The sequence below is a fragment of the Natator depressus genome, chromosome 2, assembly GCF_965152275.1.
Source record: "Natator depressus isolate rNatDep1 chromosome 2, rNatDep2.hap1, whole genome shotgun sequence".
In the NCBI taxonomy this organism is placed as follows: Eukaryota; Metazoa; Chordata; order Testudines; family Cheloniidae; genus Natator; species Natator depressus.
In genome coordinates, this window is record NC_134235.1 from 62,994,175 (window position 1) to 63,017,566 (window position 23,392).

General features: G+C 38.8%; 1 protein-coding gene across 10 annotated transcripts in view; it reads left to right on the forward strand.

Moving 5' to 3' along the window:
- ASPH (aspartate beta-hydroxylase) overlaps positions 1–23,392 on the forward strand; it is a 190,038-nt gene that overhangs the window by 103,228 nt on the left and 63,418 nt on the right. For all 10 annotated transcript variants that reach the window (XM_074944321.1, XM_074944317.1, XM_074944318.1 and 7 more), the window contains one exon: positions 11,574–11,612. In XM_074944321.1, the coding sequence (XP_074800422.1) occupies positions 11,574–11,612 (39 nt within the window). The remainder of the gene's footprint in view (positions 1–11,573; positions 11,613–23,392) is intronic.

The following is a 23,392-nucleotide window of genomic DNA, read 5'->3' on the forward strand; positions in this document are numbered from 1 at the left end:
TGAGGGGGGATTTGATAGCTGCTTTCAGCTACCTGAAAGGGGGTTCCAAAGAGGATGGCTCTAGACTGTTCTCAGTGGTAGCAGATGACAGAACAAGGAGTAATGGTCTCAAGTTGCAGTGTGGGAGATTTAGGTTGGATATTAGGAAAAACTTTTTCACTAGGAGGGTGGTGAAACACTGGAATGCGTTACCTAGGGAGGTGGTGGAATCTCCTTCCTTAGAAGTTTTTAAGGTCAGGCTTGACAAAGCCCTGGCTGGGATGATTTAATTGGGGATTGGTCCTGCTTTGAGCAGGGGGTTGGACTAGATGACCTCCTGAGGTCCCTTCCAACCCTGATATTCTATGATTTTAAAACTTAGTTTTATGTCAGTGTGTAGGCTACAAGTCTACAATTAATTTTAAAAAAGTAAAGGTGAAGATGTAAGGGGGAGAAGTAAGTGTAAAATGTGTGTCTTGCCTAAATGTCTGCATACATGGGCAGAAATGGATTTTGCTATCGATGCAGGGGAAGTGCATATGGTGGGTGGATGAAAAATGACACACATGAAAGAGAGGAAGCTACACAATACCCATTCTGCCATTTCAGAATTGGTGAAGTAGGACTGTTAAATGGAACATTAGGTTACTGCTGGCACTTAGTAGTGTAACTTGTGATATGCATGATGGGGAAGGAAAAAGAGTTCCCCTACCTCCTGATTTGGGGTTATTCTCTTTCACCTCTCCTCCTAACACAGCTGGTTTTCCACAGCTGTTACATACACCTCATTATCACCAAACCAAGCGGTGGCTGGCTTGCATCCAGCTGTGACTGCCATCTAGTCCCCACCATTAGGTAGTGGCTTTTTCCTTGTGTTTCAAGCACCCTAGCCTTCCATTTCCCCCATCCCTTGTTTTTGTTGGAGTTCTGTGAGCATTTTCTCTACTCAGTTGTCATTTTGGGGAGAGGAGGATAATCTTTTTATAAATTGCTAACTGGGTATGTAACGTTTGTTCAAATATAGATGGTTCTGATACTTTTAGGTCTCAAACTTTACTGGCTGCTTTCACACAGGAGACATTCTTGTTATATCCCCCCTATCCTCCAGAATATAAAATTCACACTTATCAAACAGTCCTGGCTGAAAAGACATTTTGGGTGATTGAGTGTTCCCTCTCTTCCAGATGGGTAAAAATCATTTTTTTTTAAAATGACGATACATTTAAATTAAATATTTGAATTTAAAATATTTTTTTAAATATATGTACATTTGAAATTGACATCCAGTGTTAAGGCCTAAACTTACTATAACCTATTAAAACAATGAGGAATTAACTGTTAGTCTTTAAGGTGCCACCGGACACCTTGTTGTTTTTGTGGATACAGACTAACACAGCTACCTCCTGATACTTATAATCTATTAAAATTACTTAAATAAATAATATTAACCAGTACGTGTTTGCTGCTGCAGTTTCAGTCAGACCACTGAATTGGTGGAAGTCACTGGAACCAGAGTTTGTTGAAGTGCTAAGCCACTTTTTGACAGCAGTAGCCTCTTCTGCAGGTGCACAGAGATTATTATTTTCATTTCATTTTATTCAGCTGTTCAGTACAGTTCCGTGCCTAGTTCATTGAAAGTTAAGAAACTAATTGGGAGTTGAAAAAGCAGGAAAGCTTGTTTTCCTCTTCCAATTGATGAATAAAATCTAGGTGTAAAAGGATAAGATCTACTAGTTCTAAAATTGGGAAGGACTTGGTGACCAGAAATAACCAGTTCACTTCACTAAATACAGATACTTCCTTTGTTTAATAAATTAAGTAGTTTAAAATTCAAAATATGTTTTGATACAAGCATTTACTTTTGTATCCGGCATATTTAAGGTACTGGTAGTTTTGTTTAACTAATAAAAAACTGTTTTAAATGCCAATTTCCATTCAAATAGAATTTGACACAAATAATGAGTAAACAGTCATCTAGGAAATAAAAAATTCACCATTTCTAACATCAAAAATGTAAATTAAGACTCTGAACAGATGTATAGGAGTACTTGTGGCACCTTAGAGACTAACCAATTTATTTGAGCATAAGCTTTCGTGAGCTACAGCTCACTTCATCAGATGCATACTGTGGAAAGTATAGAAGATCTTTTTATACACACAAAGCATGAAAAAATGGGTGTTTACCACTACAAAAGGTTTTCTTTCCCCCCACCCCACTCTCCTGCTGGTAATAGCTTATCTAAAGTGATCACTCTCCTTACAATGTGTATGGTAATCAAGTTGGGCCATTTCCAGCACAAATCCAGGGTTTAACAAGAACGTCGGGGGGGTGGGAAAAACAAGGGGAAATAGGTTACCTTGCATAATGGCTTAGCCACAGATGTATGTTAAGCTATATAATTAGATATAGTGTAACCTTCTGAATAGCAAAAAGTACCAAATTTAGTGCAAAGGCTATATTGAGTTGTGAATGAGCATGTTTTAATAGGTTGATTCTCACTGGTTGGAAACTTCCTTTAGGAAAATAAAAAGTACAAATGCAAAACAAGATTAAAATCCGTGATTTTTCATAGACTACGTAGAAGGGTGCGATTATCTAGTCCAGTGGTGCCCAAGCTTTTCCTCCTGTGCCCCACCCCTTACTAGTAAGGGAATGTGTCATTCTCTCCCCCCTCCCCCCCCCCGTGCTGGGAGAAGAGCGGTACATCCTCCCTGCTCCCCAATGGGGGCTGGCCCGGGTCCCGTTGCACCCCCTAGGTAGACGCTCAACAGTTTGGGGGCCACTGATCTAGTCTGACTTCCTGTAAAGTAAAAGCCATAGAACTTCCCAAAATAGTTTAAATCAAGGATTTCTATTTTCTGATTTAAATTAATTCACCATACCCTCTTTGGTGTTATAGTATATCTTTTCTTTAATTTCACCGGAGTTCAGTTTATCAGAGTTATTCAATGTGAGTTTCTTCTGTTTATTTAAAACTCTGTTAAGTTGGTGCAACAGAAGTAGCCATTCAATTCAATATGCTCTATTCACTTGGTGCCTTTAAGTGTCTTTGGGAAGCTTGGTTGCTTAATATTTAATATATTTGATCTGCTTTTGGGGAAACTGAGAGATCCAGGAGGTTTCACAGGCATATTATAATGTCAGTAGGGGTGGCTTGCAGATTCTCACCATGTGAACTTCAGTTGAGCTGCACATATTTAAACTTGACCGACTTGCACCAGCTGACGATCTGGCCCGTTATGTGTGGGATCTCTGGAACAGAGGTGTGTGTGTAGGAGTTTAGGTGTGGGAAGCCTCTGAACACTGGGAAAGGAGAGAAGGGGCTTAATACAGGGTTTGGGTGTATTGGAGTTCTGAGACAGGTATTTCTTATGGATTTTGGAGAATGGAAGCCCAGTGGAAAATCTAGCAAGGCACTACAGCACAATAATACTTCACAGATAGACTTGAATACATTGTGCCAGTCAAAGCCAATGATACATCAGGGTAAACAGAATCATTTCTGATTTTTTTTTTAAATGCATGAAACTTCAAGACCCAGTATTGGTAAATTGTGGGGTAGATTATAAACACATTTCATTTAGTTAAAGGCAATAAAATTAATGAAGTTCTGCTTTTAAAAAAAAAACTTTTTAAAAGCATGGAAATTGTGAGTTAAGGAAATCTAAACAACCACAGCTTTGTTGCTGTAATTCCATCTATCCTGCGCGCATGCAGGATTCAGCAGATTTAGAATCTGCAAAAACTCTGTTTTTAATATTGATAATAAAATATATACCTGCATTAGATTGTACCAAATTTGACATTCTGATGTAAGTAATATTCACCGGAGATATGTGCAACCTAAGTTACTATAGACTGTCCGTCAAGAAATCCTCCGTAATCAAGAATTTAAGACCAAAGGTCCTATCAATTCACCTTCCCCAAAACGGCTTGAAAAATTTCAGATTTTGGAATTTTTATAAACCATTTAAAACCACTGTGGTCAGGCCTTTGCAAGGATGGGCACTCTTGTTGCTCAATTTCTCAAATTTAGGGGATAAGCTATACTAATGTAAGCTCCTGTATACTGGTATAATTGTGCCCATACTAGGGAATTGTATCACTTTATCTATATCTGTTTCTAGACCGATATGATTACAGCAGTGCAAAACTTGTTTGTAAACCAGCCCAAGATGTAACCCAGTTCTCAGGGTCTCCAAACAGTCATGGTATGCAGTGTGTCAGGAGTCAGTAGTTATTGTAGTGTGATACTTGCCAGAAACACATCAGTCTTACATGAAGGGTTCAATGTGGCAAGGATATTGGGAAGGGTTCAATGTGACAGAGTTAAGGTTTTTCTGTATTTACACATTTGCCAAATTTCTCCCAGCTTTCTGATTCTTAAAACTGCAGATATTCTTGCAATTTTTTTCCTCTCATCTTGTTGTTGTGTGCTTTACATCTTTAAATTCAGCTTAACATGGGGTTGAAATCCCTTTGTCCCCTGTCCCTTCTTCCCTTCCACCTGTCACTGACTTTTAAAAATATAACATTTTTATATTTGGACATGGCCCTAATTTCCTTTGCAAGTTAAATTCAAAGATCTATTCTATTTTCAAAGACCTATTCTTCAGATTAGTATTTAAATTTGGTACTCCCCATCTTCTATAGCAAAGTAGTATAGCTCCTGGGAATTACAGCTTTCTCCAAATAAACTACAATGCCACAAAGTTGCATTTTTTTAGCATGTAGATTTTTTTTTAATTGTGTTTTGGTTGGTCCTTTAATTTAGATTTCCCCTTATTTTTTCAGATACTTAAAGCTTCAAAAAGACTGTTCCTACAGCAGGAGGACCAGCCCTAACCATACGCTACACAAGGGGAGCAGATGGTTGTACTAGATCTCATGATGTAATTACTGAACAGTTCAGGATCTTGGGAAATGAACACTAAAATATTATAAATGGGTTTTAGCCAACTGTCATTTTATTACACTTTTTTTTAACGTTTAGATGTTTAAATTTACATTCCTGTCTAACGTTTTTGTCAAGTTTAGTGCATTCATTGGTTTTATTTCTCTTCCTTCCCTGTTTGTGACAGCTGTGTGTTTGACATTCATTTTAGCTGTGGTATTCAAGAAATTTGTTAATATTCTATTTATGATGGAGCATCAATTGATTTTTCAGATTTTAATATATATATTTTTGTTGTAGGTACATACAGAAAAACATTGGGAACAGATTGGGCAAACAATGTACAAATGTGATCATAAATTTAAAAAATTACTACTAATGTAACATGAGCTTAACTGCATTTTTATTGGAAACACTAATGAGACATGGAGCTGTGAAGTTATGATTTGTATCTGTCTGCACTGATATTATGTCAACAGTTACACTACATGAGCTTCAAATCATTTATAATAATTCTACAGTTTATAAAACTTACATGTCTAATTCTAAGCAGTATATAGACAGATTATTAAATTACTTTTTCCATAATCCTTTATGTTGAAATTTGAACGCATTACTTTATGCTTATTTGAGTTTAAAACTAAGGAACCCGAAGACTGTAAAACAGCCTGGCAGGAAGTCAGGGTGTATATGGACACATAGGTATGTAACTGGAATCAGTTTGGACTTAGTAAGGCATACTTTATATTGGCCAGAGCACTGACTATCACAGCTGTAATTTATGTATTGTGATACTCAATAAACTATTCAGAGAGGGAAAAACAAAACAGATTTGCATAAATACCCAGCTTTTAAATTTAAAAGCTGACCTTGTCAGATAATATTTACCTAAAAATAAGGTTTAAAAATTTAAGAATACTGTAAATACAAAAACAGTTTTAATGACTCAACTCCATTTAATTTAGATTTTGAATGACTGAGAATTTTAATAAAGCTGATGTGTTGTCTACCTGTTGCATGCTGCTGTTCCACAACTGTAGAGACAACATCTTTTCATTCTTGGGCTTTTTGTTGTTCCTTTTCGGCTCAGGAATAGTTGCTGTGATTAAAATATTTTAAAGTCTGATATGGGAACTAGAAAAAATAAAATACACCTTATTTTAAAATAGAGTATCAGTAAAATAACGTAGGTTGTTGACAGGGAGATTTTTTTTGTTTGTTTCTTTAACACTGTTTTGAGATTTTTCTGATACACCCATAGGAAAGGACATATATGCTTGTTTAATGTGTAGGACTCCAATTCACTTTGAGTTCCATGAGCAGAGCAAGTGTAAAATATGCCCCAAAGTGATTTCTTTAAACTTGTCAGGTTAGCAATAATCTTCTTAAACTGTGATGTGGGTTGAGGCGGAGTATTGCATTCTTCTTGGTGTAAAATTCTCAGTGTTTGTGAATTGCAAAGCAATACATTTTACAAAGCCATATTTTGTAGGGAGCTTGGAAGTAAAATTTAAGACTTGTGAAAGAAAAGAACATAAACTTTACTGCATTTTTGTGTAATATGACAGTCTGTTTACAGAATTATGGGACTATGAGGATGTGTTATGCTGTGATCAAATTTTAAACACTTTGTAATTAAGTATGTGATTATTTTTTTTTTTAGTGAGCTTCTTGTTTACAAAAGTGTGCCAAGCTGGGAATGGTCAAGGGGATCTTTTAAAAAAAAGAAAAAGAAAAGAAAAAAGTGTATTTCTTCTGTTTTAATGTTATCTGCAATAAAACACAGAAGAATATCTTTGCTTTGGTGGTGTCTTTATTTTGTACTTTTAAGTGCAGAAATCTGGTATCTGTTAATAAAGGTGTTTCAGTACCTACTTATCTCATCTGCTAATTAATATCACGAATCTGTCCTCATATAGTTCTTTGTCAACATTTAATATACAAGGAGGACAAAATTTGAGCAGGACATAATCTTTATTTTGGTTGTGGGGGAGGGGAGATGAGGCAATGGCAGTGGGTTGAGGACATTATCTATGAGAATGTTGCTGCATGTTTACTCCGCTTTTGAAGCTTGTCAGTCCAGTTCTAAAGCCAATTACGTGGTTGGCCAAAATTTGGTCCGGGGTGTATGTATATATTTTTTTCCTTTGTGACTTGGAAGGAATGACATTTTACTCACTGAAATACACCAGTGTCTGGCAAAAAGGTCACACATTCAGTGTAAATTTTCTGGAGGAAAATTGTGCCAGTGGTCCATATTTTGAGTTAGAAGTGTAAAGTGGATGCTGTGCCTACACCGTTTAAAGCAGACATTAAAAGGTCTGGTACACCTTGATTCTCTGACAATCCTGTGTCCTAATGTAGACTGGAACGTAGCTGGGCAAAGGGTTCCAAGCAAGGCACATCCCCACCCTTCCCTGTACTTTTCCATGCCTGCCCTGCTGTGCCCTCAAGAGACCACGGATTCTTACAGTCTGCTGTCTTTTTCAGTGGTGTTGGAAAACACACCAGTTCGGGAAAATAATACATAAATATCATGAAATGAGTCACTGTTTAACAACTAAAATATATTAAAGTTGAAAATACAGTACCACTTCAGTTGCCTCTGCACATTAGGGAAATACAATGTAGATGGAACTACTATAAGGTGGGTGTTTAACTGGTTGGAAAACTGTTTCCAGAGAGTCAGTAATTATCAGTGCTTCACAGTCAAGCTGGAAGAGCATATCGAGTGGGATCCTGCAGGAATCAGTTCTGGCTCTGGTTCTGTTCAATATCTTCATTGATGATTTAGATAATGGCATAGAGAGCATACTTAAAAAGTTTGCCAAGCTGTGAAAGGTTGCAAGTGCTTTGGAAGATTAAAATTCAAAATTATCTGGACAAACTGGAGAAATGGTCTGAAGTAAATAGGATGAAATTCAATAAGGACAAATGCAAAGTACTCCACTTAGGAAGGAACAATCAGTTGCACACATACAAAATGGGAAATGACTGCCTAGGAAGGAGTACTGTAGCAAGGGATCTGGGGCTCATAGTGGATCACAAGCTAAATATGAGTCAACAGAGTAACACTGTTGCAAAAAAAGCAAACATCATTCTGAGATGTATTAGTAGGAGTGTTGTAAGCAAGACATGAGAAGTAATTCTTCTGCTCTACTCCATGCTGATAAGGCTTCAGCTAGAATATTGGGTCCAGTTCTGGGCACCACATTTCAGGAAAGATGTGGACAAGCTGGAGAAAGTCCAGAAAAGAGCAACAAAAATGATTAAAGGTCTAGAAAACATGACCAATGAGGGGAGATTGAAAAAATTGGATTTGTTTAGTCTGGAAAAGAGAAGACCGAGAGGGGACATTAAACAGGTTTCAAGTACATAAAAGGTTGTTACAAGGAGGAGGGAGAAAAGTTGTTCTTCTTAACCTCTGAGGATAGGACAAGAAGAAATGGAATTAAATTGCAGCAAGAGCTGTTTAGGTTGGACATTAGGAAAAACTTCCTAATTGTCAGGGTGGTTAAGCACTGGAATAAATTCCCGAGGGAAGTTGTAGAATCTCTATCATTGGTGATTTTTAAGAGCAGGTTGGACAAACACCTGTCGGGTATGGTGTAGATAATACTTAGTCCTGCCATGAGTGCAGGGGACTGGACTAGATGACCTCTCGAGGTCCCTTCCAGTCCTATGGTTCTGTGATTCCCACTAATCAGAGATGAGCTAGTGGTTATGATATAACTCTTATAAATAGGAAATTCTGGGATATACTGCAGATATAAATAATATATTTACAGCAACATATGTTTTGTAAAATTTGATATAAAACTGATGTAATTTAGGTATTTGTAAAGCAGTATAAATATAAAATAAAACTAACCACAAACACATAAATTGTATATTAATTAGAGTTGATGTGTGTATGGGTATAGTATGTATTAATTATATATGGTTGTATGTTTAATGTGTATCTGCAAGATGCTGCATATTATCTAACCATGAAACAGATCATTTTTCTAATATGTAAAATATATTTTCAATTTTGAAAATACTGTTTTTAATGCTACATGAAAAGTAAATGTGTTTCTTCATGGTAACACGTGTTTTTTGGTTGGTTGTTTTTTTTTTCATGGGGGAGCACTTTGCTTTACATTTGCACAGCTACTTGCTGGCTGCTGAGAGCTGCTCTAGTTATCACAATCAGCTTAATGCAAGTTTACTCAGATGTTTCGCATTAGAATCACAGCAGTGTAATTTTTCAGTAACTGCACCCTCCTATTGCTCCAGAAACGTTCACTGTTGCACGTTGGTCAGAGTGAATGATGACACTCAGGTTATAAGACAGAATGACAGAGGATGGAGGTGCTTTGTATGAGGGTGAAAAACAGGGGAAAGGGTTGGTGGGCTTGAAAGGAGCTTGGTCTGGGTCCTGCTAAGTTTAAGACGCTGGCAAGACACTTGCACGGAGACGTCTAATCTCTACTGGAGGAAGACAGTTGTTTACAGTGTTGTAGGTATTTTGGACCCAGGATATGAGAGACAAGATGTGTGAGATATTTTATTGGACCAACTCCTGTTGATGAAAAAGACGCTTTCTAGCACCACAGATCTCTTCTTCAGGAGGGAGAAAAGTCAGATTTGTAAGTCTTTACCATGAAGATGTTAGTTAAAACCATCTGTGCAGATAAGATCACCTAGACATAAGTAGTGAGGGCAGCAGTACTCACTGACCAAGATGCAGAGGGGAACGCTCAGCCAAGTAGGCAGAGAACCAGGTAAGATGGGGAACCAAAAGCTAAGGGAATACAAAATTAAAGGAGGGTACGATCAGTGTCAAAAGTAGCTCAAAAGATCAGGGAGAATGAGGATGGAAGAGACACCCTAAGGACTGCTCAAGAAAAGGAAATTAGAGTCTTTGAGAGCAAATGCAGCTGAGAGGGCAGAAGCCAGATCAGAGAAAATTCAGGATGAAGCTAGAGAAGGGGAACTTGAGGCAGTAGTTATAGATGGCACATTTAGTGAACTTAGAGATGAAGTGAAGAGGGAAAATTGGGTGAGACTATACCGTACTTTTTACTGAGAGAAGAAAGAACCTGTAGAAATAAGTTGTGAATGGTAAGGGAAGGCAGGAGAGGGGAAGAGCTTACAGAGGTGAGTGGAGGGTGTTGGTGATGGGGGAAAGGATAGAGAGGAGTGGGAAGTTAAAATAGTTCACTACTTCATGATTTACTACACAGTCCTGCCGTATGCTCTGTGGATGGGGTTGAGTGACAGTGAATTCCACACGATCATAGAAATCAAAAACTCATATGTATCACTTTGTCTCTGTCAGCTAGAGACTGGGTTGTAGGTCTCTCTAAAATATCATTCCATGAAAACACTGAAACGGACTTAGAAAAAAAATGTGTTTATTACAATTACACATGCAAATAGCGTAATTATGCAAACAGGTGACAACTACATTTGTTCATGTACAATCATAAATCAGAGTAAATGTATTCCCTATCCAAGTGGGCCTGTAGCTTTTGAATATATCAACCTATGAATCCTTTCCCATTTCTAATTAATATAACTTGTAATTTAAAGATTTTTATATTTAATTATGGAGGCAAATAATTCTGACACTCCACCATGTTTATTTAATTCACTATTTTGTAACTTTGTTAATACATTACAGGGCACAATTCAATATTAAGGGAAATCCAGAGAATTTAGCAATCTAGGCATATTGAAGTAGCAGTAGTCACTCCATAGTTAACTATAAAGATTTTTACATGCTGCCGATCATTCCAGGATAGAATTTCTAGGAAGTCTGGTAAAAATCAGGCAATTTTAAAGATTTAGTGTGTTGAAAATGTAGCTGTAGTTTACTTTTTTTTTCTTTTTCATCAGATCTCCAAAATGTCTAGGCTTAGGAGTTTCTAATTTGTTTTGTTTTTGTAGCCCTTGCTGAGGAGAATTGTCTTTTAGTATTTTAATTAGTGTGTAGGTTAATGAGAGAAATTCTATGAAAACTATAAACATAGAGATATTAGGTAGATTGCATTGATACATACTTTCAGGCTGGACTGTTTTCTCAGGAAATGTTTGTCATTATAAAGCTATCTGAAGTACTAAATAGGTAAATTAATATATATCACAGGTAAAATATTCACAAACATCTAAATGACTCAGAAGCCTAAGTTCCATTTTTCAAAACTGACTTTGGCACCAAGGATCCTAAATCTGACTGAAAGTTAGAGATTTAAACACATTTGAAATTTTACTCCTATTGTCAAGCATAAGTGAATAGGTAAAATTAAGAAAAGTAAACAGAACCCATAGGTAGAAAGTTAATCAAACATTTAGTGGCTGAAGAACCTAGAAGAATTATGTATAATATTGTGTGTGTGTGTGGGGGGGATATCATTCACATACGTGTGGGGCGGGGGATGGACTTTTATCTTCTTTGGAAAAGATTGCTATTAGTTCTAAAACATTTCATGCAGCATTATCCCCATCCTGTGTTAGATAATAAGCTATAATTGAACTATAAAATACCCAAGCATTTTTGATGAAAATGACTTAAGTGAAAATATGCTGCCATGAAGTCCTACAAAAAGTTTTTACGTTAACTGTCTCTTTTCCATAGGTATTGATTTACTGGTAGTGTGTTTTTGTACTGTTCTTCACTAAAATGCTTATGCTATTTTATTTTTAATCTTCCAGGAAAAAGTAAAGAAACTGAACAGGAACAAAAAGAAAAAGGTAAATGTCTATTCTCTTAAGGATGAGAAAGTTGTATTACATTGAAGACCAAAGTTATACCTTGTAGAAAGTGCGATTTTCATTAAATAGATAATTTGAAGTTAAATAAACATAAAGTGTATTTGCTTTTGCGAGTTAATGTAAGTGTAAGATGAGAGCTGAGAGCTGTGTTCTGTGTCATGAAGTCTCACCAATTTGTTCCCATGCACATGATACAGAAGATGGAATTAGCTAATCATTAGTAGTCCCCCTTGACAAAGCTTGAAGCACACTAGCAGAGTAGCATGGGGGGACCTTCTGCTTCAGCCCATTCCATGTTTGTTCCATGGATAAGCAAACTATCAGGCACAATTAAAACTGCCATGTTCTTATAACATCGTTGAGCAAGCCCCTTTGTCCTCCTGGGAGTACATTATGTATTCTGTATATGGCATGTATTTTCCAGAAGTAGTATTTTTGAAGTGTTTCAGGGAGCTTTGAAAATAAGGATTGGGACAGGAACAGTCTTTGTTCTGTGTTTGTACAGTGCCTAGCACAACAGGGTCCTGGTCCATGATTGGGGTTCCTGGGTGCTACCATAATATGTATAAATTATTGTTATTTTGACTACAGATTTTTGAGGACAAATTAAAAAACCAAACCAAATTCAACACATTACCTAAAATAGCATTTCCATATCTAAATATGTACGGAAGTATTAAGCAAATTCTTTGTGCCATAGAAAGCAAGGAATTTCCTCCTTCCATTTCCAAACTCCCATTTCTAACCCTTCAAGGTCATAACATTGTCCCTTAAATTTGTATCTGGTCTGGGATTGAAGATCTCTCATCCTGAGCCTCAGACCAGTGAAACTGGGGGAAGCAAAAGTTCCCCATTTTAAGTTGTAAAGAAGGAAATATTTTGGTGATAGACTGATTTAAAGTTATTTGAAGCTGTGTACAAATTTGTAATATTATAATTGGTCCTAAGGAGATGAATTGCTAGACAGAGTGGAAGTGAGGCTGGCAAAGGTATATGCTAATAAAAGCTTTTATCATATGGCTCTCTCATATGGGTCACCACCACACATACAGTATATACCTATCCATGAATCTAAAATCCTTGTACAGCAACTCTAGATATTTGTGCAGCAACATAGAACACCGTTAAAGCATGGCTGCCTTGGTTAGTACAATAAAAATGTAGTATGAACTAAATAATATACTAAGTTCATAAACTTCATACTTAACATCCTGTACTTGCATTCAATTCAGAAAAGTGGATATATTGTTTGGAAAAATTGGTGTGTGCATTAAATGGACACCAGATGGCACTAAAAACAGCTCTCATTCTACTTTAGTGTTTGCCTGAAAACAGTACATACATGAGTCACATTATGATAAGGTATCTGCTACTTTAGCACCAGGTTCCTCCATATGTGGCTGCATCCCCTGTGGTCAGACAGTGCACACTGAATAGTGCTGACTACTCTGGGGAGCTCCTTCACTAGGAGGCATCAGGGGCTTCAGGGTTTCCTTTCTTCCCTGGTGGAACCATAATTTTTATGTTTCCTGGCTTCTGAGTCCCTAGCCACACAACTAAAAATGTTCTTTTAGCATAATGGGTTTTTGATGGAATTTCTAGGACTTTTCCCTCCTAACTTTTTTTTTAAAAAGTATTTAGTTATGTATGTACTGCATGTATGTATGTAGTTAGTAACGTAGTATTATTGTATGCATGTAGTTATGTATGTATTTAGTGTATGTATTTAGTCATGTATGTATGCATGAAATATTTATTTTTTAATAAATCACTTGGTTTACTTGAGAATTAAACTAGGAGATTGGAAAAATAAGTGCTAGGATGTAAACAGTTGTGGGAGGATAGGCTCAGCAGGAAATATGGTACTCTAATAAGCTTAAATACTTGACAATTATTAAAAATGTTCTAGGTAAATTTAATTAAACCATTTCAACTGTAGAATGAACTAATAAGAAATAGAATCAGGTGCCCACTTATATAGAGATCACATTTCAATCAGGACAAAAGCAAGGATAAAGAAAAACTCACCACCATCCTCATTCAAAAATGGAAGTATATATAAAATTATAACTTCTTCAAGATTACTCTAAATATTCCCACTTATGGGTAATGCACTGATTGGTGCAGCGTAATGGTAGAACCTTCTCCAAGCAGTGCATGCTAGAATGCACATGAGCACCCTCTACCTCTCCCCTAAGGATCTCCAAATGATCTGAGGGTGAGGCTATCTGTATATGGGGATGCTGCACCCTCTACTTTTTCAGTTCCTTCCAAATAATTGCGCCAGATGGAAGTGAACTGTTCTGGTCCATCAGATCAGCGGGTTTTCTCTTATATTAGCAACTTTAGAGAGTTGTAGTTGTTAGTTTTTAGTGTTAGTTTAGTTACAGAGTTTGTAGTTAGCTGAGTTTGGTTTCAGGTTCAGGTTCAGTTCCGTGTGATGGTGGACCTAAAGAAAAAAGCCCGGTTTTAAGAGAGGCACTTCAACACATTCTTGGCATTGCTCGAACATGTTAGGTGTCTTAATTGCCTCAAAGAAGGTCACTGTCACTCTGTCAGACTTTCACACCCAGAGCATGTAAGGAGAGGCAGAGTAGACTTCAGGTGTTCCTGCTTAAGAAAGTCTGTGTTGCTAAGCTGTTGGATTCTACGAGAGTGTCAGATCTGAAGACTAAGAGGCTTGTTTTGGTTCCAACTGCTTTGTCTGGTAAGGCTAAGGTGCTTAAAGGATCCTGGGGATGTGTTGGGCTTTTGTTCCTGTTTCGTCAGATCCTCCTATTAAGGTTGCTGAGGTGTCCAAAGGCACTGTCAGTTCAGTTGGTGGCAAAGAATCTTAAGGTTAAACTCTTGGTTTCAGCTGTGTTGGTTCAGAAGAAGGCGGTGAGAGAGAAAATGGCCATGAAACCTGTATTTAATTAAAATTCTTAAAATCCTGGACTACTCCATATTTGCCTATTCTTGTAGGCTCTAACTTCTTCATAATTAGAGTCCATCCACGCAAAGCTAAAACTTTTAGCAGGGCCCATTCTCCCCAAAACAGCCTGTCCCTGGGATATCACTCTTTCTGTCTCCACAGTCCTTCATTCAGACTTCACAATAACCCAGGCCCCAGTAGTTTGTGGCATAGTGTCTTTAACAGCCCCTCTCTCCCTGGTTCTTCTGGTGCTCAGTGCAATCTTGGTTCATACAGGGGCAAAGCCATCCTGCGTGCCCCACTTCTTCAGTCAAAACATACCATTGGTTGAGGCCTGTGGTGCCTTCTTTTTCAGTGTCAACAATAACTGACTCTTTCGCGTCATGATGCCTCCTCAACAGGCCTCTCCTGCATATTGGACATTCCCAAAAATTGGAGCTGGCATTCCCAAAGCTCTGGCTGCCCCTCCATATGCTCTTCAGCATATTCATAAATGATGTGGAAAATGGGGTGAACAATGAAGTGGCAAAATTTGCAGACCATATGAGATTACTCTAGACAGTTAAGTACAAAGCTTGGCCGCAAAGTTACAAAGAGATCTCACAAAACTGTGTGACTGGGAGACAAAATGGCAGGTGACAATCAGTGTTGTTAAGTGCAAAGTAATGCACACAGGAAAACATAATCTCAACTATCCAGACTAAATGATGGGGTTTAAATTAGCTGTTACCACTCAAGAAAGGCATATCTGAGTCATTGTGGATATTTCCCTGAAAACATCTTCAGTGTGCAGCAGCAGTCAAAAAAGCTAAGAGAATGTGAGAAGCCATTAGGAAAGGGATAGATAATAAGATAGAAAAATATCACAAGGCCACTTTCAATCCACTGTACATCTACAACTTGAATAGGGCATACAGTTCTGGTTGCCTCATCTCAAAAAAGATACATTAGAATTGGAAAAGGTGCAGAGAAGGGCAACACAAATTATTAGGTTATGGAAGAGCTTCCATATGAGGAGAGACTAAAAACACAGGGACTGTTCAGCTTAGAAAATAGGAGACTAAGGGGGGATGTGATAGAGGTCTATAAAATCATGACTGGTGTGGCGAAAGTGAATAGCGAAGTGTATTTACCCCTTCACATAACACAAGAATCAGAGGTCACCAATAAAATTAATAGGCAGCAGATTTAAACCAAACAAAAGGAAGTATTTCTTCATAAAACACACAGTCAATGTGTGAAACTCATTGCTGGGAGATATTGTGAAGGCCAAAAGTATAACTGGGTTTAAAAAAGAATTAGATAAATTCATGGAGGATAACTCCATCGATGGCTGATAGCCTAGATGGTTAGGGATGTAGCCCCGTGCTCCGGGTGTCCTTAAACTCCAACTGCCAGAACGTGGGAGTGAACAACAGGAGATGGATCACTTGAAATTGCCCTGTTCTGTTCATTCCCTCTGAAATATCTGACACCAGCCACTATCAGAGAGGGTACTGGGCTAGCTGGGCCATTAGTCTGACTCAGTATGGCCGTTCTTATGTTCTGAGGGTTAACATCTTCCAGCTGAGAAAGGTCTCTGCACTGCATTGCTTGGTCATCCCTTCTTAATGGGAGGGTGTCTCAGAATCCCCCTTCTCGTGCCAGTTGTCTCAGCATGTGCCTGCCCTGTAGTGCCACATCCTGGCCTAGTGTGGCATTGCAGGCACTCTCTGCCTAAGTTTCCCTTCTTTCAGGGCTTCTTAACAACTCCATACCCCAAAAGGGTGGAAGACAAAATTTCCCTACTGAGGTTCTACTTTATTAAATCCAAATAAGCTTGAAATAAAGTCTTTCCCCTGGGGCTCGGGGGTTGCTCAGCCCTCCTCTTTTGGGCCTGTGGTTCTCAGTCCTGGCCTCTCTGGCCTGCAATCTCCACCGTTTGGCTCAGGATATGTACAGCTCTACTCCCTGGGGCCTGTTTTTCTCTGGGAGTGCCTTTCCCTTAAAAGAGCGTCTCTCTCTGAGCACCTCCCTGCAACTGAGCCCTGATGGCCTTTTATAAGGCTCAGGTGCTCCTTATTCAATTAACCATTAATTAGCTTATCATTAGTAGCCTGGGCCCATACTCCTCTTAAAGGGGCCAGCAACCCTGTGACATGGTTTAATGGTTCTAATTTTTGTCCTTCACCTTTGTATTTTATCAGCATTTAAAGCATCTCCCTCCCTCTTGCACTGGTCTTAGTGACCATGCTCTGGGATGTTTTGGCTTCACTTCAGGTGTCATTCTAAATCCAGCTTAGTTTGTTTTTAAAGATGCAAAGTCCATATAATTCTAATTTGATTTTAACATTATTTTTATTCTATCAGTTACAAATAATGAACATAATAATATATTGCCCCTTGTAAAAATACTCCAGTATCTTCCTTCAAGACACCCAACACTGCAGTAACACTATGCTAAGCCTTTGTGTTTATGACCATTAGTAGAATACTAGAGTGTATTATTATGGAAGTCAATATGGAAATCTATTTCTGGACTTAACGAGGGATGTATAATTTCCTGTGAGTGAAGTCAAAACTCATTAAGAGGCCTGTGATGATGAGCAAAGAGGGGATATACTGAAAAATACCATTATTGGTCAGTAATTGTTCCCTATGATGAGCGTTGGCATATAAATGTACAATAACCAGTTTCAGCAGAAACCCTGAAGAACACTTTATGCTGCAGAGAAAATCACACATGGAATCACCGCTGCTAAAGATTTATTATAGTCATTAAATTCAACAGCTTTATTAGTTTCTAAAATACCTAAGCATTTATTGTCTGATTATATCTCTAGATAAGTTAATTATAGGACATTTCTGACTGTTACAGTAGGATAATTTAGAAACATCTTTAATTATTGCAGTTCAAGTGCTTTTAAATAGTCCAACCATAGTTGCTGTCAAATGCACATTTGTTTTGCTATCTTCTAAGTTTTCCTTTATAGAAGTCTATAGAATTAGCTGATCATTTAGGCCACCTGTAACTCACCAAGTGAATATTTAGCCCACCAAACCACAGGGCTATGACAGGAGTTTTCCATCATCATCAAATACCCATTCTTCTGCTGCCCTTTGGGAGACGAGACAGCAATTTCAACAGCTAATTTGTATAATGATGCGCACATAAGTTGAAGAAGAAGAAAAACAATATTTCCTGAGCAAGTTTTGAATTTCAAATAGAGAGTAGTTAGCCAGCTTATATACAATACACCATGGTTACTCTTGCTATTCTTTCAGTTTAGCCTTTGTATCTTTGAAAATAGGACTGTAGTGTTCACAGTATTAGAACAATAGTAAAATTAGGCTTAGTACAATATTCAGTTACAAAACCAAATGGGAAGCTTTTAAGGATGACTGCTGTAAATATCTCTTTATCATTTATTTCTCTCTCGAGAAAGTAAAAAGTGCCCATCCGCAGATCAATGGCAGGAGGTCATTCCAGAGACCCAGATACTTACAGAAAATGTCCTGCCAGCCACAAGCTGGATCTAGCATCGCTGCTTCCACTAATCACAACTGTGGCGGTGTATCACAGGAAGAGACTTATAAAACCAGAAGAAGCAGCTTATATCTCATTGTAGGCAGACCTGACAATTGATTAAAAACACAATGAATACTTTCAAACAACAATAGAAAATCCAGCACTAGCAGCCCCACAAAATCTAACAAATAACTAAAGGAACTGTCCAAAGGTAAATAAATTCAGTGTCATGTGAACACCCTTCCTATACAATACCATTCCATCAGCATTTTCCTCCTCAATGACTCTCTTAAAATACTAAGTCATTCAGTGCACCCTGAAGGTAAATAGATCAGGGCTAGGTCAGGTGAAACACCGCAAAGGCAAGAGTCCCTCATGGAGAATGCTTTTGTACACGGGAGGGCTGCTTTCTCTCTTATTCTCTGGCTCTGCCAGCTGTAACAACACAACTTCCACTTTCTCAGAATGGGATAGTCATACCAAATGTTTCTTGTGCCTCTCTTCATGTGCCATGGAGGTCCCTCCAACTTATCGCCCTCCTCTCTCCTGTGTGTTTAATTGATTACACTCATCTGGTATCCTCATTCGTGTTTCTCATTTAGTGCAGGAAAAGCACCTTTCATGCGTTCCACTAAAAGTCCTTCAAGACACACAGACTAAAAGTTTTATTTGTTACTCAGTGATCTTAAAAGATCAAGAAGATCACTAGGTTACTTGTGGTGGAGTTTCTGTTCAACAGACAGATACACCTGTCCCCGTGTAGGATCTGAGAATATTTTGCTTGAGCAATATCAGCAACTTGGGTGGAGTGGTCTGTATACATGTTTAAACAGCCGTTAAGTCAAAGCACAGTAGCAGGGTCCAAGTGGACGATTAGTGCATGGCATGCTGTAAATCAGTGGAGATTTACATTCCAGCTTGCTGTGCACTAACTGTTTATCTAGACTTGCCTAGGAGTAGGGAATATTATATCTATACAGCATTAGTCAGACTATTATTGTGTCCAGTTCTAGTATCCACTCTTCAAAAAGGATGTGGACAAATTGCACAGGGTTCAGAAAAGAGCTTCAGTAATGACTCAATGTCTGGAAAACTTGGCATTCAGTGAGAGACGAAAGATGTTCAACTTAGTTAGTTTATCCAAGAGAAAGCTAAGAGGTGGCTTGGTCACATGTCACAGGTAATTACAAAGGAAGAACTTACCGATGTCTCTTCAATCTAGCAAAAAAAAAAGGTATAATGAGGTCCAATGGCTGGAAGCTGAAGCTAAATAAATTCAGATTAAAAATAAGGTTTTTAACAGTGAGGGTAAAAAACCATTAGAACAACTTGCCTAGGGATGTGGTGGATTCTTCCTGGGTAATCAGAAGTTATGGGCCTGATGTAGAAATTAGTGATTGAAAACCTTTGACCTGTGTTATGCAGATCAGACTAGATAATCATAATGCCCTATTCAGTCCTTCAGATATGTGAATCGATGAAAGCTTAACTTGTTTGGAACTGGCGAGGTATCTTTCAGTAGAACTGTGCTTCAGTATTCTGTTTAGATGCATGGTTGCCATTTGTTCATAATGGAATAATGTTTTTATTCAAGAATGAGGAAGAGGAAAGACCAGTAATTTGATTTGCCATCATCTTTCTCTTCCTCTTGCTTCTTCCTTTCTTTTTTTCCCCTCCCCTATGTTAGAGGTATGGTATTGGCTTGGGTAGGTTAGTATGCTATGGTGCCTTTAGCTGATGATCATTACTTAAGAGGTTGAGGTTTGTAAATATGATGGTCAGGTACTATCTTTGATTTCTGTGCTTCTCTGAAATTTGACTTGAAAGCTAGCAAGGATCACTGACCTATTCTTATAAAACTTATTCATTTGATCATGAACTTTGTTTATATTTGACTGTAATATTTTTATCATGGTATTTTCAGGCAGGCATTGGAATGATCTAAGGAATAAGGTATGGCAGGATATGCTTTGTTTGCCATTAATTGCATTCCACAGGTCTGAGGAATGAAGCCAAAGGCAGATTGTCTTTTACCCCTGAGAAATCTGACAACAGCACAGCAATGCTCACCTCACAGTGCCTAATTGTGATTATAAAATGAGACTGAGCTATTAGGGAAAATAAAACACTTAAAATGATTATCTAGTCTGTATTCTTGCTAGACTTACGATATAATTTCACAGGCCATTCATCAGAAATCTCCCCGCTACTAACTTACATTAGTCTGTCAAAATGTTCACATTTATAATAATAATAATAAAGCACAGTGTTGTGAGCTGCATCTTCCAAGTTGATCTCATTGTGTAGGTAGTTAACGATTTCAATTTAACTTGAAAACGTTAATTAAACCAGCTACCAGGAATGATGATTGTGGTGTTGTTTTCTGTGTTCTGTACAACCATTCATTTTTGAGTTTGCTGTTTTTGTTTTGTCCCTCCCCGCCCCCCTTTTTCTTCTGTGAATACACCCAAGCAAATCAGAAACAACAACTATAAATTTTTACAAGTAAAATAGTGATTCTCTGTACAAAACCACATAATAGGGACAGTAAAAGCCTCTTGAAAGGACAACAGCTAAAGGTCTCCTCCATTTTGGGCACAAGAGATGGGAAGGTAGACTGGACCAGATAAACAGTCCTTTGCTCTTGGCTGGGTGTGTGAGCACTGGCCCCGCCCTCACTGGTGCAATGAGGCTATCAGGGTGGATAGATCCCTCCTTGCCTTGGTGGCCCATTGGGAGATCTGAAGTGTGTGGTATAAACTGATGAGCTCTCCCTGTCTTTCAGAGCTCCTCCTGGGCTCAATGTTTACTTGGTGTCCAGAAGCTCCCGCTCCCTCCTTTATCTGGTTTGTGTGATGCATGTTTTCACTGGGTTTCCAGTTATGATGTGAGCAGAGCCAGTCATCTCTTGGCTCAAGGAAAGGTTTTTTTCCCCCTCACTGGAGAACCGGCAAAGTGCAGTATGGATTTTGTTTGCCTTCCTCACAGCAGTTGGGAGGCCTGATGTGGGGGTTAGGTCTTATTGTTTTCATGTTACTCACAACTTTGGCTGTACCTGTTTTTTTTTCCCATGGCTAGTGGGGTCAGTTCATGCCATGTGGGACAGAGATGAGGGGGAGTTAATGGAGTAGGGAAGGGGAGGCCTCAGGGTAGCTGTTATTGGGGGTTGCCCTGGCTGGACAGATCTGGAACCTGCACTTGACTGCTAGTGCTAATTTGAGGCTAGTTCTTTTATTTTGGGTTTGGTTTATAAAGCCACAGCCTCCATTTCTATCCATGTGTGTTGCTGTGGATGTGGAAGCAATGAGACACAGACACCATAATATGGCTAAATAAAGAGGCCACAACATTATCCAAAACTGTTCCCTAACTGGGATAACTACCCCAGACTGTCCAGTAGCCTTCTTCCAGTGTGGTTCTCAATGGACACAAATGGCCTGAGTGGTTTATAAACCAGACGGTGGGTCTGAAGGCCATGCCCCCTCTCTACCCTGAGGCCTGCCAACGTATCCTGACTGGAAGTCAGACCCCCAACCAGCTCCTCTCCGCCACACCAGGTATAGGGGAGATGAGGGGAGGGGACCTACAAGCTTTGAGATATAGAGGCATAGCCCTTCACCATGCCTTGTTGTGCTCAGGACCAATGTCCAAACAGAGAACTCCTTAGACCATTACAGAGAACTCATTAGACCATTTCTAATCCACCAACTACTTTGGGAACCTGCCAAAGTTGCGACAATGGAAATTTAACACCCTCCCTGCAACCCCCCAAAACCAGACTTCCAGAATGCCAGATGGAAGGTGCAAAAAACCCACACAGTTGTTTTCCAATTTCCAATATGGGAAAAAATCCTTTCCAGACCCCAAACCTGGAGCTCTGCCTACTCCCCAGCTTCACCAGGGATCCAGCAACTAGTTTAAGGGTGGGGCAGAAACAAGGAGTTCACAAACTCTACCAACCTCCCTAACACTCTACCACTAGCAAATGAGCCCCCAACACCACTCCAACCACCTAATGGCAGCAGCAGTAGGCAGGACAGGCTCCAGATTCAAGGCTCTAGATGCAGCATGTGACACCCCCTGCCCCTCCCCTTCCAATCACCACATTATGAACAGAAGGAAGGAAGGGGGAAGAAAGATCCCCCCTACATTGTATGCAAAAGGGTGGGGGGTAGAGGTAGGAGAAGGGAGAAGGGGCACATGCTCCCAATTGAGATCTCTTTCTTATGGCCCTAAAAGGTATATGCACTACTCCTGGTCTGTCAAAGCCACACCCTAGCCAGCCAAGTGAGCATTTGTGCACATCTGTGTCAGAGTAAAACTACAGTATTGCAAAATTTCTGTGCCCAAAATTTAAAGAGTACAAGAGTGGGAAAGGTTTCAGAGTAACAGCCGTGTTAGTCTGTATTCGTAAAAAGAAAAAAGAAAAGGAGTACTTGTGGCACCTTAGAGACTAACCAGTTTATTTGAGCATGAGCTTTCGTGAGCTACAGCTCACTTCATCGGATGCATAGCATATCGTGGAAACTGCAGAAGACATTATATACACACAGAGACCATGAAACAAAACTTCCTCCCACCCCACTGTCCTGCTGCTAACAGCTTATCTAAAGTGATCATCAAGTGATCATCAAGGAAGGCCATTTCCAGCACAAATCAAGGTTTTCTCAATCTTCCCCCCCCCACACACACACACAGACACACATACAAACTTTGTATGTGTGTCTGTGTGTGGGGGGGGGGAAGATTGAGAAAACCTTGATTTGTGCTGGAAATGGCCTTCCTTGATGATCACTTGATGATCACTTTAGATAAGCTGTTAGCAGCAGGACAGTGGGGTGGGAGGAAGTTTTGTTTCATGGTCTCTGTGTGTATATAATGTCTTCTGCAGTTTCCACGATATGCTATGCATCCGATGAAGTGAGCTGTAGCTCACGAAAGCTCATGCTCAAATAAACTGGTTAGTCTCTAAGGTGCCACAAGTACTCCTTTTCTTTTTTCTTTTTAAGAGTGGGAAAATATTTCTATAACACACATGAATGTATGCAAAATAAAATACTTTAAAATCAGTTAAAATTAACTATAACTATTCTAGATGATGATGTTCTTCTGATGTCCTCTCTTGGGAGCAAAAGTTTATACAGGAACTTTTAAGTCAAGGGATAAAATAATGTGTCCCATAAGGACAAAATATACTTCTCCTGATCCTGCTATATTGTGATACTAGTATCTTGCCCTTTAATTTAACTTTTCAATAGACGTGATCAGTAAAAGTGCCTATATTATAAATAGTTGATGAATCCTGTGCATAAGAGGCCCATTAAAAGTAACTTGCAA